The following is a 17638-nucleotide window of genomic DNA, read 5'->3' as shown; positions in this document are numbered from 1 at the left end:
AGCCTCAGCTGGAACGCTTTCCAAGGTACCTTGCTCTGGAGTGAATCAGACCGGATATTTAATTTATATTAATATATTTCTTTATTTGTTCTTTTTTTCAACTAAAATAATTTATATTAATATATTTCTTTATAATTTTTGTTTATTATGTTTTTAATTATAATAATAAAATAATAAATTAATAATTAAATATATATTTAATTTATAAATAAATAGTTATATGTTTGCATTTTTTAATTTTTATTATTAATCTTTAATGTTTTAATTTATATTGTTTTAAGTTTTACTAGTTTAACTTCTTTTAAAATTTTATTTTTATTGTTTATGTTTTGTATGTTTTATTTATTTTTTCTTTTAATGTTTTATTTTAATAATAAGTTATATATTTAAATTTATTTTTTTTATTTTTTTTTTTTCTATTAAGCATAAGGAGAACAAAAAAGTACAATAGAGTTCAAAAGGAAGTCCCTCAGGGAGGATTAACCTCCGACTGCCGCCAAAAAAATCAAAGTAACAGAATATACAGCTCAATACATAAAGGTACTTGATAACCAACTAGTGAAGAATATCATAAAAATCATCGACCCAGGCAGTCCAGCCTTGGGGGCCTTCCATCCAGATTATATTCTTATGCGCTTGAACCTGAGACAGCAAGGAGAGCTCTTCCATCCTGGGATTTGCATTTTTCCTGATTTCTTTCCTGAGCTTGTCACAAGCTTGGTCAAAGGCGTGAAGATCTTCCAGCGTTCTCCGCCAAAGGTATCCATTTTTCAGCTCATAGTAGTAGAAGGACGCGTGACCAGTCTTGAGAAATCTTTCCAGCTTCTTTCTCTCTATCATCATGGTGACTTGAACTTGCAAAAAGATTTTAAAATATGTGAGTTTCCTGAAAAACTCAGTAAGAGCCCTTGGCTTACCTTGGTACTTCTCTTCGTTCCTGCATTTCCATATCTGCCAAAGAATGTTAGAGGACAGTATATTCCAAAAAAGATTTGAATCTTTAGGAAGACCAGATATATAACCAGTAATCATGTCAAGAATGCTCACAGTAATAGGATAGATAACACCAAACATACTCCAAATTTCTTTAGCAAATAAACAATCGAAAAGAATATGTCTCCCAGTTTCTAGGAGTCTACAAATGCTACACAAGTCAGAATCAGAATTAAAGCTTTTAACAGGAAGCTTATCAAGCAAAACAAGCCATTTAAAACAGTTAATTTTTGGCTCAATAGGACTTCTCCATAAATACTGAAACAACTTATTCCACATCTTAGTATCAAAGGAAGAATACCAGACAGAGTTCACATGAACAATAATATCATTAGTTTGATTAATAACAGAGTAGATGTTCTTGGCCTTGAGGCTAGCCATAACAACTCCCCCCGGCCACTTGCAATTAAGATGTCTAAGAGAATCAACATGGCATAAAGAGGGGAGATCTCTAGCAGCTTGAAGGATCATATTGTAAGTTTTCTTCTGAGAGTCAGGAATGTCATATTTGGTCTTAATGGCATCCCACGAGGGGAGGAGACCATCCTCAAACAAATCCACAAATTGATTTATCCCTTTTTTAGCCCAGGATCTGGCAGAGCATCCTTGGGATAAAGCAAGGGGCTTCCCATTGATGACCAAATTCCACCAAATAGATCTTTCTCCGTGGAGTTGATCATTGAAGTAACGGTCCTTGTTGGAGATATGATCCCTAACATGTTCCCAGGCCTTCCATATTGATTTGAAGACCACAGAACCTTGCACAGCAACAGGGAAATTACCTAAAAGAAGATCACTAAAAGGCAGGTTTTTCCAAGACTTAGCTTTCTTGGGAAAGCCTCTCTCAATGTTATGCCTAACAAGCACTTTCCAAGGGTTGTTACCCTCCAAGGAATGAAAGATCCATTTGGCGGAAAGGGTAATACCCTGGGATTTCAGGTCTTTAAGCCCAAGCCCCCCAAGGATCTTGTCAGCATGGCACCAGGCCCATTTAACAACATGCTGCTTTTTGTTTCCTTTACCATCAGACCAGAGAAAGGTTCTGATGGCACTTTGAATTTCTTGAATCTGATAATTACTGAACAACCAAGCTGAAGAATAATAAATACTGTAAGAAGACAAAATTTTCTGATAGACTTGAATCCTGCCAGCCAAAGAAAGAGTTCTATTATGCCATTTATTAAGCTTATTGAGAATCTTCTCTTTAATCCAGAGCCACATATTCTTAAGGGTAGGCTCCACAGAAAAGGGGATACCAAGATATTTGACAGTTTTGTTAGGGCCTCCCCATTGAAATCCGGAATTAACAAACCACTCAGGGGGGTGCTCGTCCCAACCAAGACAAATTGACTTGGCATGAGAAATACGAGCACCGAAAGCAGAACAGAAAACATCAAGCTTTCCTTGCAGATTTTTAAAATTATTTTCAGTAAGCTCAAAAAACAGAGTCGTATCATCAGCAAACTGGCAATTAATAAGCTCTTCATCGTTGGGAAGAAATATACCTTTGACCTCGGGAGACAAGGAGGAGTCTCTGAGGATATAGTACAGGGCTTCAGAGGCTATGACAAAAAGGGCAGGGGCCAGAGGGCAACCCTGCCTGATAGATCTACCGAGCGGAAATGAGGGGGAAAGAACTCCATTAACTTCAATACGCGCAGAGGCGTCCTTAAGAAGAGTTTGAACAGCAAGACAAAAATAAGGAGGAAAGCCAAATGCTTCCAACATCATCAGAATAAATTTCCATTCGACTCTGTCATAGGCCTTCTCAAAATCAAGAAGCAACATGGCAATGTTCTGGTGAGAATTTTTAGCCCAGTCCATGGCTTCCCAGCTGGTGATAAGATTCTCCAGTATGTACCTGCCCTTAATAAAACCAGTTTGGGAGGGACCAATGAACTTAGGCAGGATATCGACTAATCTAAGAGCAAGAATCTTCGCAAGAACTTTATAGGAGACATTAAGCAAGGTTATAGGTCTCCAGTTTTTGATAAGAGCCTTGTTGCCATCTTTTGGAAGCAGTTTGATAATACCTTGATTAATATCTGGGCCAAGAGAGCCATTAGAAATGGCCTCATTATAAAGATCAAGAAGGTCCTTACTAATCCAGCTTAGATTAGCCTTATAAAATTCCACCGGAAAACTGTCCGGGCCTGGGGCTTTGTCGTTGCTAAGGGCTTTAACCGCAGCCTCAACCTCAACAATGGAGATGGATTTAGATAAATTAGAGATATCTTTAGAATCAAGCTTGCCAGGAATTAAAGGTTTACACTTATCCCTACAGACTTCAGCCTCCAACGAATCTTCCGAAGAGAACAGGGCTTTGTAAAAGTCAGCAAAGGCATTAGAGATAGCATAAGGATCGGAAACATCCTGATTGTCTATTGAGAGCTTATCTATAGCTTCTTTACAATGTTTGTGCTTAAGGTTAAAGAAAAATTTTGACCCTCTGTCTCCAACTTGGAGCCAATGAGCCCTGGATCTAATCTTAGCACCCCTAATCTTAATTTGCTGGTGGATTCTAAGGGCGTCTTTAGCAACCATAACGTGAGATAACTGATCGAGGTCAGCAGGATTGTCCTGAATGTTACTCTCAGCAATTTGCAGATTGGTATTTAACTGTTTTTCAACAAATCTGTAATCCTTGGCCCTTTTTTGGCCGATAGTTTGAAGGAGATTCTTCCAGGTAGAGATATTACACAACCATCTTTCCAGGTTAGAACAATGTCGAAGGTTATATTTATTAATACCACTAACGATCTGGATAGCAGCCAGGACATCATTGTCCAAAAGAAGACTGGAATTAAGGATGAATTTATAATCCCTAACTTTAGGAGTAGCAGGGGCAGTGATGAAGTTAACACAAGCAAAAATAGGGTGATGATCCGAAAGAGTAGTAGCAAAAGTCTTAACAATGCAATCCGAATCGAAGGGAATAAAGGAAAAGGAGTGCTTATTAGCATAAAAACGGTCAAGCCTAGAATATATTCTGGATTGACCCTGTTGAAAATTGCACCAAGTGTGCCAGAGACCACGGTGGATAGATTTATTACCAGCTAGGGGGTCAAAAAGGTTCTTAGTATTAATAAATCTATTCCAATGCATACATTCATTATCTTTCCAGTGAAACGGGATGCCTCCAAACTTATCCTCTTGCGACTCAACCATGTTGAAGTCTCCCCCAAAGAGCCAAGGGATATCAGGGAGAGTACTTAACCAATCCCATAGGGTGCTTCTTTCTCTGGGGTCATTAGAAGTGTAGATGGAACAAATGCCAAAGGTATGATTGTCATGTTCAATAATACACCACACAGCTCTCTGACACGAGGAGCAACCATGCTGGGAAATATATTTTTCCCATTTTGGGTTAATCAAGACAGCAACTCCCCCTCTACCTCTATCATGTTTAGTGAAAAATTTAACAGCATCTTTCCATATAAAGTTAAGATTAGAATCTAGCATAAAGCCAGTAGCCTTAATCTCTTGCAACATAAAGAAATCAATGGATTGAAAAGAAGAAGCCACATGCTTGATAACAAACTTTCTGTCGGGGGACTCAAGCCCCCTAATATTCCAGGATAAGCAATTCATAAGGAAACCTTGTTAGAGTTTAGATACGCCTCAATATCACAATTAACATTAGAAGAATCAATGTCCATGGATGGCATAGCAGCTGGAACAGCCGCCAAGGTACCTGCAGGAATAACCTCCAGAATGTACTCATCTTCTATCTCCTTAAAGGCTTTCTGAGGGGGTCTTTTAACCGTATTATTAGGTGTGGAATACTTGTCAACAGCCACAATCTGCGAGTTATTAGTGTTTAAGACAAGGTCACCGGATAGTTCTTCCTGGCGGCTTTCAATGGGCTTAGATCCTTGATGGATAGTGGTGACCGACCTGTTAATGGAATCAGAGGCCACTATTTTCTGCCATGAGCCATGATAAGCTTTACGTTTTTTCTTTTCCTGAACAATGATAAAACCATCATCAGAATTGAGATCAATGCCTGAATATCCAGCGGGAATAATTTGCGAGCTGAAATGAGGTTGGGCAACACTACCAGTAGGATTAGGTGGGTCTTTGGGGGGCATGTTGGCAGTAGCAGAGGGATTAGGAGAAATACTGGGATTGAGACTCTTCGAAACAGAGGAAGGGTTAGGAGAGGATGCGACCTTCACACCAGTAGGGCTAGTGTCATTATTTGGAGGAGGAACCTTAGCGTTAGCGGGGCTCACATTTTTATCAGGCGGGTTGACGTGCGCAACACTAGGGCTATTCACCAACTTTCTCTTTAAAACAGGGCAATCCCTTCTACGGTGTCCTTCCTTTCGATAGAGGAAGCACGCATTGAGCCCACCCAAAACTTCCAAAGGGCAAACAAAGGATTCATTCAAAATATCAACACAGATTGTTTCCGGAATCTCTTTACCCGGCAGGAGGGAGATTAACATCCTTGCGTCCATGTGAGGGACCAATCTCGCAGACTCATCCATTCGGATGGTCTTTCCTAGTGGCTCCATTAACTGAGGAAGGAACTGCCATAAAAAAGGCGGAACATTCTTCACCAAAATCCATCTAGGCGCCGCCAACGCAAGCACTTCCTCATGAACAACATCCGTCAAACAGGCTAATGCCCTAAAAGAAGTCGAACCAACTGACCAATATTGTCTTTTTAAAACTTCTTTTTGGGCATCAGAATTGACAAAGAAAATAACATATAGACCTTTCTGTAACTGCCTACAAAAAGAAATATGAAACCCTAGTTTATTGTTCCAGAAATTATGAAACCAATCATCCATGAATTTCCTCGGAGGACATTTGTCCACATCAGTAACCGAAAAGAAAATTTCCGTGTTGCTCAACCTAGTTTTTTCCTTAAGAATTTCATTAAGCATATCAGAATTGGGAGCAATAGAGAAGGACGCAGGGGAAGCCGAAGGGTTCTTACCTTTCTCGGCCTCTTCATTTGACCTAGGGCAAATGGGATCAAACCTGGCCTTAGCGTTAATTTCAATAGTGTGAGCCACTGCCTCAGAGAATGACTTCGGACACGAGGTAGATGGTAATAAATTGGAGCCACCGCCATAGTCGCCTTGAGGACTGCCGAGTACCGTCCGTCTGCAGGAGGAATTAATGTCATTCATAACTTCATCGCACACCGCCTCCTGCAAATTACCTTGGCTAGGGGTGTCCAGCTGGCTACAACCGCCACCTGGGTCACCAGGGGGTGACGCCACCATTGCAGCGCCGGAAACTAACAACTCTGCTGTTTTTCGCTCACCGAAAAAACTCTGCCGAAAAACTCTGTGTTTTCAAGACTTTCTTTTTATTTATTTTAATATAATTGTATTATAATATATAATTATGTGATTTTAACATATATGTAAATTTTAATAGTATTATTTTTTAACTTTTTCAAATGCATTAGGTAAATAATAGTTTAACTTAAAAATAAAAGTAAAATATATTAAAAAAGAAGGTTTAAAAAATATAAAAAAATATGTGTAACTTAGTTAAATATTTTTAACTAACTTAGTTACTTAGTTCTTTTATTTTTAGTTTTAGTAAAAATTTTGATATTTTTTAACTTAAATATGTATAATTTAGTTACTTAAATATTTTATTTTTTTACTTTTAGTTAATTTTTTAATTTATTTTTTAACTTAAATATGTATAACTAATCATTAATTTTAACTTACATATGTTAAAATAACTTAATTAGTTATATATTATGGATGTTAAAATTTTACATTCCTTACACATATTTTAATTTTATTTTTTTCAGTTATATTAATATTTTTTTAATATATATGTTTAAATTTGTATATTAGTTACTGTAGTCACATAAATCTGTCCACTTAATTAAATGAATACTTAGTATTTATTTGATTATTTAACCATCAATTAATGAATTAATTAAATTAATATTTAATTAATTCATCTTAACCCTCTTCTCCTATTAATTAAATAAATTATTCAATTTATTTGATTTAATTCACTTAACCAAATTCAGACCATTAATTAAATAAATAAATCATATTTATTTAATTAAATCTTCTCTCACATTTAAATAAATTAATATTTATTTAAATTCCCCCAAAATCCCACCTCTCACATTTAAATAAATTAACATTTATTTAAATCACCTTTATCCTCCACCTACTTGTATTTTCCTACAAATGCAAGTTGCACAATTATTTTAAATAAATAATTTATTTAAATCACCTTTATCCTCCACCCACTTGTATTTTCCTACAAAAGCAAGTTGCACAATTATTTTAAATAAATAATTTATTTAAATCACCTTTATCCTCCACCCACTTGTATTTTCCTACAAAAGCAAGTTGCACAACTATTTTAAATAAATTATTTATTTAAAATCCTATTTATCCTCACCCACTTGAAACCTTTAATGGTTTCCCTTAAAGTATTCAAACTTGATGGCTTTAAAGTCTTCAAACTTGATGGCTTCCTTCTATAGTCTTCTTAAGACTTTAATGGTTTTCCTTAAAGTCTTCAAGCCTTTAATGGTTTCCCTCAAAGTCTTCAAGCATGTTAATGCTTTATCTTCATTTTTCTCATTTAAATAAATTAATATTTATTTGAATATTTATCCAAATGCAAATTACACCATTTAATTGAAATAAATGATTTTATTTTAATTGAAAATACCAAAATTTCTCCCACTTGCATTTTCCTACAAAATCCACTTGCATGCCTAAACCCCTTCTAGAATTTTCTAATCACTTCTAAATAACCTAACCCCTTCTCTAAACTTTGTCACATTCCTAAGCAAAAGGGAAGTCACTTCTCAAACCCTCAAAGTCTTTGATAACCATTAAAGGCTTTCAACCTTCAACCACTAAATGGCTCAAAGTCTTTGATAACCATTGAAGGCTTTCAACCTTCAACCACTTAATCCCCAAAGTCTCCTATAACCATTAATGGTTACCTCAAACCCTCCCACATGGTTAAAACATTTGTTTTGACTCAACCTCTACCCAACCCAAAGGTCTCATCAGGCCATTAATGCTTTGACCATGATTATCTCTTAAACATTTGCACAAAGGTTTATCCTTGGATTAACTCTTAATCCAGTGGGTAATCTTAATTTGGACTTGACCCTTAGCCTCTAGATAACCATGAGGTCTTCTCAGGCCTTTAATGCCTCCAACCTCTTCTCTCAACCCAATCCTATGTTGACACTTGTCACCATTTTATTGGTGCCAATTGTGCACATGGATCCCCAACTTTCAAACTTGGCCCTTGATTAAACCATTCAATCTTAACCCTTCATTTCCCCATTTCTTCTATAAATAGAACCCTTCTCCTCAAGCAAAGAGGAAGCATTAGAGTATTGTTGTTATACTGGCATTAGCATAGAGCTTTTTCATAGCATCACTATCTACACTTGCATAGCATTTGCTTATCATATTCAACCATCTTGAATCTCCATATGGCATCCATGGCTAGTGCTAAAAGCTGAGAGCTACACTCATTTGGGACTTGGAGAGGAGAGGAGCAACTATGAGCATCTTGATTAGCTATTTTATTCTATGTTTATATGCTTTCTATTTCATGCTTAATATCTCTCTTGATATGCCTGTTTAGGATAATCTTTTGTTGCTAACACTAACGTTTGTTTCTTGTGCTCTTGTGTGTGTTGCCATCAAACAGATTTTCTAATCCTTTTTGCAGAGCATCAGTTACACATATTTTTACTTAATTACACATATTTTTACTTTTATTTTAAATGAAAAAATATCAAAAATATGTGTAAGTTAATATTTTTAACTAAGTAACTTAGTTATTTTTATTTTTACTTTTAATAAAAAATTTTGATATTTTTTAACTTGGATACGTGTAACTTAATTACTTTACTATAATATTTTTAACTAAGAAACTTAGTTAATTACTTTTATTTTTAGTTTTAGTAAATTTGATAATATTTTTTAACTTAAATATGTATAACTTAGTTAAAAATATTTCAGTTAAAAATAAACTATTATTAACCTATTTATATGTATGTAAAAAAATAAGAAATATATTAATATAAATTAAATATCCCGTCTGATTCACTCAGAGCAAGGTACCTTGGAAAGCGTTCTAGCTGAGGCTGTACGTCCGTGCAGCAGGACCGATATCATTGTAGATCATTTAATAGGCGATTGATGGAGAGATGATAGCAGACATAATATGTGAATTATTGGATAAGGGTTTATGTATGTAGCAGAACTTAAACTGGTACTGAATCTGGCATAGTAGATGCTAATCTGAAGCAGTACAAGACATTGGATTTGTATAATCCATTTTGTAAGTCAGTGTGACTTCTTTGTAAATGAGCAGTGAGCTCTAGGCACTTGGCCTTCCTGCATGTGCAGGCCCCTATTGTAAGCAATAATATTCTCTTATTGGCCAGTAAGTGAATATTGTGGGTCACAAATCCTACCAAGGTTTTTCCCACACCGGGTTTCCTTGTTAAAATATTGTGTTATGGTGTGTCTCTTATGTTGTGGTTGCTATTCTTGTTTGCTGCATTATTTTTGGTTTGCCGGTACACAATTCTAATATGCTTTTCATGTTATAAGTTAAGAAAATCTTCTAACTGGTCAGATATTCATTCAGCCCCCCCCCCCCACCCTCTCAGTATCTTTGGGAATCCTAACAGTGTTGCCAACAATGAAAACACCACTAAACTGAATGAGTGTCAATTGCCAACAGGGTTCCCTAGTCCATTTAAAAATAAAATGAAAAAAGGGGTGGTAGTATGTTTATATCCAAAAGATAGGACCTAGCCTTGAAATTAGCATATGATGATAATCAAGTTGCAAGTTTAACAATTAAATTACAAGGTAGGATAGGGCCCAAATAGGCTTTAACTGATCTAAGAGAAAGTACACTAAAGTAGGGGCCACAATAGAATGTGAAAATGTAAAGGGATACAATTTACAACACCACAACAATTTCATCACAAAGTTTTGGTTGAATTGGATTAATATAATCCTCTCCTAATGAAGTAACTTGTTTTATAAGTTTTGGAGCATACTTAAAAAAATATTTGGATGATGAAGGTATTCACTTCCATTGAAAGTAATTCTTTATGATGAGTCATTTGGTTTCTAATTGCACACAACTTAAGGTCTTTGACATTTTCCTCTTGGTGAAAGGATACTCTTCACAAACATTATATCATCTCATTCAAACGTTCCTAAGCCTTCTATTGCTGATGGGAAACAGTCCCTCATCCACATATGTTGCCTAAATCTCATATTTTAGCATCCTGTCCTATTCTAAAGTGTGTTGTTATTGGACCTCCTCTATTTGATGTTCAGATTTCCATTTGATGTTCTATCTACCTATTTTAATGATCCCCTTCTCACATGTTCCTCCAAGGTCATAATAATTTGAGGGTTTCTCCTTCTCCCTTTCTTGATTTTGTAGATTTATATGATGGTTTATTATGGATAGTGGTTCAAAGAAGGAATAAAAGTCTCCCAAAACATGTTTATATGTCACAACTTGGGTTAAGGGTGCACGTATTGGTAGATCTATTTATGGTATTATGTAGTTCCTTCTTAGTAGATTTGATGTAGCTATATTGTTTGGTTGTTTAACTTTTAATTGACACTTTTATAAAAGGGTTGGGGCCCTTTAAAAACCCCTTACTTACCATCAATAAAAAAAAATTCATTATCATTAGAGAATATAACAAATAAAATACATAGGTAGATTCTAAATTTTATGTCATGTTTGCATTAAAATTTCTAGTTCATCACATGCAATTTTTTTATCTGTAATAGAGATTTTATTTTTTAATTAAAATCGGATATTTTGAACTAGCCTAAACCAATTGGGGCTACAGATAGGGAGCCACCTCCCCAAATCACACACCAACAACATATTGAGACCCATTAACAGGTCTAGACATTACATCTTCATGTTTACAGTTTACTTTGGAATGTGAATAAAGAAACATGGTGCAAGAGCCATCTTTCTATATTTTTTTATCCCTCCTCCCCTTCTCAATAACCCATCCCTTCTCTAGATCCTTATCATCCATAGGCTCCTTCAAAATAGTATGTTGCATCTCATCAACACTATCTTGGATCAATAGTTTTTCTTGTTTCTCTGAATACCTTGACATTTCAAGTCTATCAAGTTTCTCCCTCTCTATTACAACAGTGTCATTCTCCTTGTCTGAAATCAAACCCATCCACTTAGGGGGTTCGCGACATCTAGACAATGCCATTATCCTTGCCACTATGATGTCCATTTTTTCAGATATTTGTTTATAACAAATAGAAGCAACATGTCATGTTTTAAAGCATCTTCAACACTAAAATGGGACCCCTTCATAATCCAAAGGTTGAATCCAACATCCTTTAGCTGATCTCAACAAGACCTCACTAGGAAATCTTTAAATGAGTCAATTTCTACCAAAATATGGACATATGTAGTGTGGAGGAAACTTGAAGAATCCTCATCAACTACTAGGAATATACCCAAAGAACAACCAACAATAATAAAGAAAGAACCAAACTAGTATTGTGGAGGGAGATCGGGGGTCTTACCTAGATTAAAATATTATTAAAGGATTCAGTGGTTGGGTTGAAATCCAGGTACCATGGTTTGAGCATCAAATGATACCAATCCTCTTAGCTCTTCTCATAGTCATATAGAATCAAATTTCTATCCTAAGCATTATCAAAAACTACCACGAATAAGCCCCATGCACCGAGATAAATTTTCACATCTCCATTCAAAATAGGGCCCCAGATTTTTGGAAGCCATTTATTTAAGTCACTAAGACTTGGACATGATCCTCTGAATCTTCATATTAGATCTAGCTCTATAAAATGCCTTTCATTTTCACTCATTCATTCTCCATCTCCTCACCTAAAATTACCATTGTAGAAGAAACGTTCTAGCTTGTCATATCCAAACTATCATTCTTAGAGCAATATTTAGTACAACCTTCCTCCCTAAAAATCGCTTGACTCCACCCTTTGTTTGTTTGTCCTTTTTCCTCTCTCCCCCCACACCAATCTAACCTAGTCTTCATGTGGTGTTCAAACAATTTCGTTCTAACATTCAATCTACTCCAATGCACACCCTTTGCCTATTGCATACATCATTCCTGCCTTTGCACATTACCCCATGAAGGAATTGTCCCTCTCCCATCATTGAGTGGTGCAGAATAGAGAAAAATACCACCCCCATGCTTTTCCCTCTGGGCAAACAAAACTGCATTAGCAAAGGATGGCTGCCCATCCTAGGTAGAGAAGATCCATTGACCTGATTCCTACACTACAAAAAAGCACTCAAAACATGCAAGTTCTTTGAAACCCTAGCTACCGTAGGGAAACGAAACTACGCCATGACTACACCCAATCCCATATCACATACAATTTTATTTTCTTTAAAAATCTTACATTATAAAATATAATACTAGATTATTTACTAATTTAAGATGTTCATTGTAGGAATATTTAAAATATAACCTTTTGCAAAAGAATTAACTCACAAACATAGTTCTTCTTATGAAATCCAAATGTCATCCAATCAAGACATGCATCACTTTTACATTTATTCTTACCTCACCTCAACACACCAAAAGTGAAACAAACAAAACAAACAATCGTCTATAAGTTCAATCACTTTATCTACGTTTATGATCATCTATACATGTACTATTACTCCACCAAATTAAAAACAAAAAAACACAAAAATGAACACTAAATTCAACTACCACTATCTATTTTTTTTTATCATTTTCAAATTTATCACTTCTAATCACATACACATATATAAGGTATATCGCATTAAATAACATACTTATACATTATACTTTAAAAAAATAGATTTGATATCAAAATTGTTTTGTTTTGTTATACATTAAAAAAAAACTGGCTCAATTATTCATTTGAATACATCAATCTATGTGACTCACCACAATACAAATCCAATATAAAACACAAAGTAGGTACTAAGACAATTCGTAACACGCTAGAAACAAAGAAGATAATGTTCCACATACACAGACATGACAAATAATGAAAAGAGAGTAGCAACAAAGTATGACAAAACATGAGATTGTACTCTATCTGCCATGATGTTGTATGGAAGCTGTAATGGATCCCCTGCTACTCTCACCCATGAGACCATACGATGCGGCACCTCCACACATGGTGGACTGAGAAAACACAGCTCCAACCGGTGGCAAAACAACATAGATCGCTAGTGGCCTACTGGAAGGCAGCTGCGGCAGCTCTTCATTTGGGTTCATCAGCACTTGAATGGCTTGTCTCATAGAAGGACGCAACTGTGGATCAGGATGCGAGCACGCTAAACCCAAGATCAAAACCCTTCGTATCTCCTCTGCATCATAATCAGACTCATCCAATTTGGGATCCACACACTCCAAAACACTATCCTTGCTGTACAGTCCCCAAACCCAGTCCACCAAATTCCCTTCAGCCAAAGGAGACTTGCGCTCTACCACCCGCCTACCCGTGGCCACCTCCAACAGCACGATCCCAAAACTGAACACATCTGATTCTGCCGTAGCCTTGCCCGTGTATCCGCACTCGGGCGCAACGTACCCGGGCGTACCCGCCAGCCGGGTCATCACAGCCGGACTATTATCGTCGTGCTCGATGAGCCGGGCCAGACCGAAGTCCCCCAGGCGAGCATTGAATTCCCCGTCAAGCATCACATTGCTTGGCTTCACGTCTCGGTGAATGACTCTCTGCTCCCATTCTTCGTGCAGGTATAGTAGAGCCGAGGCCAGGCCACATAAAATCCTTTGGCGCCGCGGCCAATTCAAGGGCGGGCCCCTGTTTTTGTCGTAGAGAAATTTGTCGAGGCTTCCGTTGGGCATGTAATCGTAGACCAGAAGAAGCTCATCAGACTCGTGGCACCAGCCCTGAAGCTGCACCAGGTTCCGGTGGCGGAGACGACCTATGGTGATGATTTCTGAGATGAACTCCCTTTCCCCCTGTTTTGACCCGGCCGAAATTCTCTTCACCGCAACAAACGCCACGTTTTTGTTGCCTCCGGCGTTGAGGTTTCCTCTGTACACGCTTCCGAACCCGCCGGTTCCTAGAAGCTCTGCTTCGTTGAAGTTATTGGTGCCGGCGGCTAGTTCATTGTAAGAGATTCTGTGAGGCGCGTTTTGGATCTTTGCAAGCTCTCCGATTAAGTTTCCTTGCCCAAGAGTTGAAGTAGCCCGGTTTTTTCTTTTCATTCTCCTAACGACGAACCAGGCTAATAGCCCCAGCATAACAAATCCGACTGTAATGGAGCCCACCAAGACGGGGACTTTGACCCCATCGCCCGATCTTCGCGGCGTTCCTAACCCCGTTTCCACCGGTGACAAATTCAGAGAAGACTCCGGCAACATCGCGGAACTGAAACTCCAATCGAGAAGTCTGTGTATCTCTAATGACTTCCCTGTTGTTGCAGAAAATCCCAGGTACGCCGATCTTGGAACAATTTTTTCGAGCTCCACCGTGCTGTTGAGAAGGCTCGAGTAGTCTGAAGTACTGTCTGCATAGCGCGCATAGATTTGCAGGGATTTAGCCCACCCATCGTAGTCGACCCGCACTTTTATTGCTCGCCCGGCTTTGATGTCCATGCCGTGGTTTCCCATATTGGCTGTTACATTGGATTTGATGCTCTGGATGTCGATGCCCACATGATTGTCGTCCGGGTCGAATTCGTTCTGGAACGTGTCGAGCTCGATGGCAAGCTGGCCGGTCCTGTTTCCCTCCGTTGAGTGGTCGAAGAGGCCGAGGAATCCCCCATAGCTCTTTGCTAAAAAGCTATCGTTATCTGGAACGATGATGAAGGCCATGCCATCGCCATTTGAGGCGATGTCTTTCACAAGTATGGTGAAGATGGTGGTAAAACTCGCCGGCCACATTGTGATCTGCCGGCGGTACAGAACCCGTCCGATGTGGTGCTCAACGTTTGCAGCGGTTTCGTTCGAAGAATAAACTTTTCTTGTGCCGTTTGGATCCGGTGTGAGATCGATACAATGATACAGAGCCGAAAAGGAAGCGTCCCCCATGTATATGAGCTGCTGACTATTGTTGTGGCTAAAGTTTGCAAAGAGAAAATTAGTGCTGTTGCCGTTGGACTGCTGTGCACCGCAAATAAAAACTCCAGACAAGCTTATCAAAGCCCAAAGACCCGTTATCAACATAATTGTCATCTTCAACATCTAACGATCTATTCTCCCAGCCTTTAAAGTGCATGCAAAGGGTGGGCAATGGCTACGCAGACTGGCTCACGGAAATTGGAGATTAACTCTTGTAATGTGGAAATGCCACGACACAAAAGGAGGACCATTCAAATTTGGCAGCTTGGAATTCGTGAAACTTTCAAGAGATCATACCCCAAGTAAATTTGAAGAAATTCCAAGAAAGTCAGTTACTTGTACATGCACTAATTTTTTGTTTATGCCTACCTAACATCCTTTTCAATATAATTATCCTCTGTGCAAAGGCAGTGACACCCCGGATTTTTCGAAGCCCGAATATGATGAGATCACACAGAATATACCTATACAATTAAAAGTAAAAGACAATTAAATGGTACTCTGAATTTCTTACAAAACTTACAAAATTCATTATCCTATGTGTACATGTACAAATATAGGTTTGTTGTATTAAAAAAATGCAATTACAATGAAGAAAATAAGATTATATAATGTACAATACAGTTAAAGAATGATTAATTTTATTTATTTTGTTGTTACCTTCTTTCTTGTCTATGTCTCATCCTTACTTTACACCCTTAGATCTTTTGAATAACATGTCTTTTTTCTTCTCCTTTCTTCCTTTTAGGCAATCTAATCTGCTATCATTTTTACAGTTCTCTAAATTCTAGTTCTTATCATGATAACAGATCGTGAAGCATGATCTGAAACATTGATGGAAAAAAATATAACAGAGTAAAATCCAAAAAATCATTAATCTAAATTAACTCTTGTAAACTAGAAAATGCCCCATAGCAAAAGAATGGTGGAATTGGAAGTATGTCCCACACATATTTGGCAACATGAAAGTTTGTCAAAATTGCCAATTAAATTAAAATAAATCAATTATTCACACCACTTTCATATTTAAAAAAAAGTATTGTTGATGTTAAATTTTCAAATAATATTATTCAATGTGGGTTGAGCTTCATTTTTTAAACTTCGCAATCTAATTATTCCTGGAGCAAATAGTTACATAGTTCGGAAAAGTCATTTTGTGTAAGAATAACTCTGATAAATTCTTCAATTTGAGGTTGCATCCTAGGGTTTGTGTTGAGATAGATTTGAACAATCAACTTTTTGAGAATTAAGTTAATTGACTTTGGATTTGAGTTTTACCATCCTTTAGTCTATTTGAGTAAGTCTAATTTGTATATTTTCACTACCAACAAGGTCACTTGATTAGAAATTTTCCTATAGAAGAAATAGGAGGTAGTAAGTGGCAAAGCTCTCTTTTTACTATTTATGGTTTCATTTTCAATGAAGAGGAGCTCAAGGAGAATGGCACACCAAGGAAATTTGTCTTCAATGACATAAAAAAAAAGCTTAGTGCAATATAACTTTGAGAATTTTAGGAAACTTATGCAAAATAACCCTACATTGTCACCATAAAAATGAAAGAATGATTGCAAGAGCTAAAAAGGGCCTCCTCTTCATTTTGAATAGAAACAAGTAAGAGCATGATGATACAAATATCTCCCCTTTGGGAAAATGTAGAACCTAGTTTTATTTATTTAATATAACCAAAGCTACCTCCATGATAGCGACCTCTGCATATATATGATTGAATTTTTATATATTAGTAAATTATTAATAAATGTCATATCTTGTAAATGCTATACATATATAAAAGTTCAACTTTTTGAAATTGGTATATTATATTTATTTTCATATAGAAAACATTAGTCAAAATAAGTAAATTGAAATAGTTTACATAGCCACAAGTATAAATCTTATTAGAATACAATTTCATTGTTTCACTAGTAGATAGGTAAATTGATCCTGCACAATCATAATAATTACACACAAAAATAAATAAAAGAAAATCATACTATATTTAGACATGCAAATTAAAGAAATTGCAATTATGATAAATAATTAGAATGATAGTAAATTATCACAATGAATCAATAAAAAAACCTAATACAAATTAACTTTATAAATAAAAAAATTTATATAATAAAATAATTCAATAAAAAATTTAAATAGAATATTAATTACATCAATTATCAATTATTATATTTATCCTAATAAAAGAATCATTTGTTTCTTATAAAAAATATATACATTTAGAGTTGCCATCCATATATTTTATATTAGAAAAATACAAGCTCCCGTGTAATTAAGATTGCAATCCATATATTGTATACTTAAATACTGTGATGAAATTTAAGACAGATCAAGAAATACAAATCTACTGCATACAATTTTCGAAGATGTTTACAATGCTCATCTAATAATTTTAGAACATATGATGAGAAATTTGACGATTTTTTTAATGCTCATCCAATAATCTTAGAACATATGGTGGAAAATGTAGCTCTTCAAGTCGTATTTATTTCACAAATATCTCATTTAATGTGACACAAAAACTGTGACTCGTGG

General features: G+C 36.3%; 1 protein-coding gene across 1 annotated transcript; it reads right to left on the bottom strand.

Moving 5' to 3' along the window:
• Positions 1-12881: 12881 nt before the first annotated feature.
• LOC131073020 (L-type lectin-domain containing receptor kinase IX.1-like) lies at positions 12882-15416 on the bottom strand. The gene has a single exon (XM_058009359.2). It carries the CDS (start codon positions 15215-15217, stop codon positions 13094-13096), a length of 2124 nt encoding a protein of 707 aa, XP_057865342.2. The 5' UTR covers positions 15218-15416; the 3' UTR covers positions 12882-13093.
• Between the last annotated feature and the right edge of the window lie 2222 nt (positions 15417-17638).

The sequence above is a fragment of the Cryptomeria japonica genome, chromosome 6 (assembly GCF_030272615.1).
Source record: "Cryptomeria japonica chromosome 6, Sugi_1.0, whole genome shotgun sequence".
Taxonomy (NCBI): domain Eukaryota; kingdom Viridiplantae; phylum Streptophyta; class Pinopsida; order Cupressales; family Cupressaceae; genus Cryptomeria; species Cryptomeria japonica.
Note: the sequence above shows the minus strand (reverse complement) of the source record. Positions and strands in the feature narration are given on the sequence as shown.

Excerpts from the sequence above, each read along its gene's own strand:
- LOC131073020 (XM_058009359.2), bottom strand. The coding sequence starts at position 15,217 with ATGTTGAAGATGACAATTATGTTGATAACGGGTCTTTGGGCTTTGATA.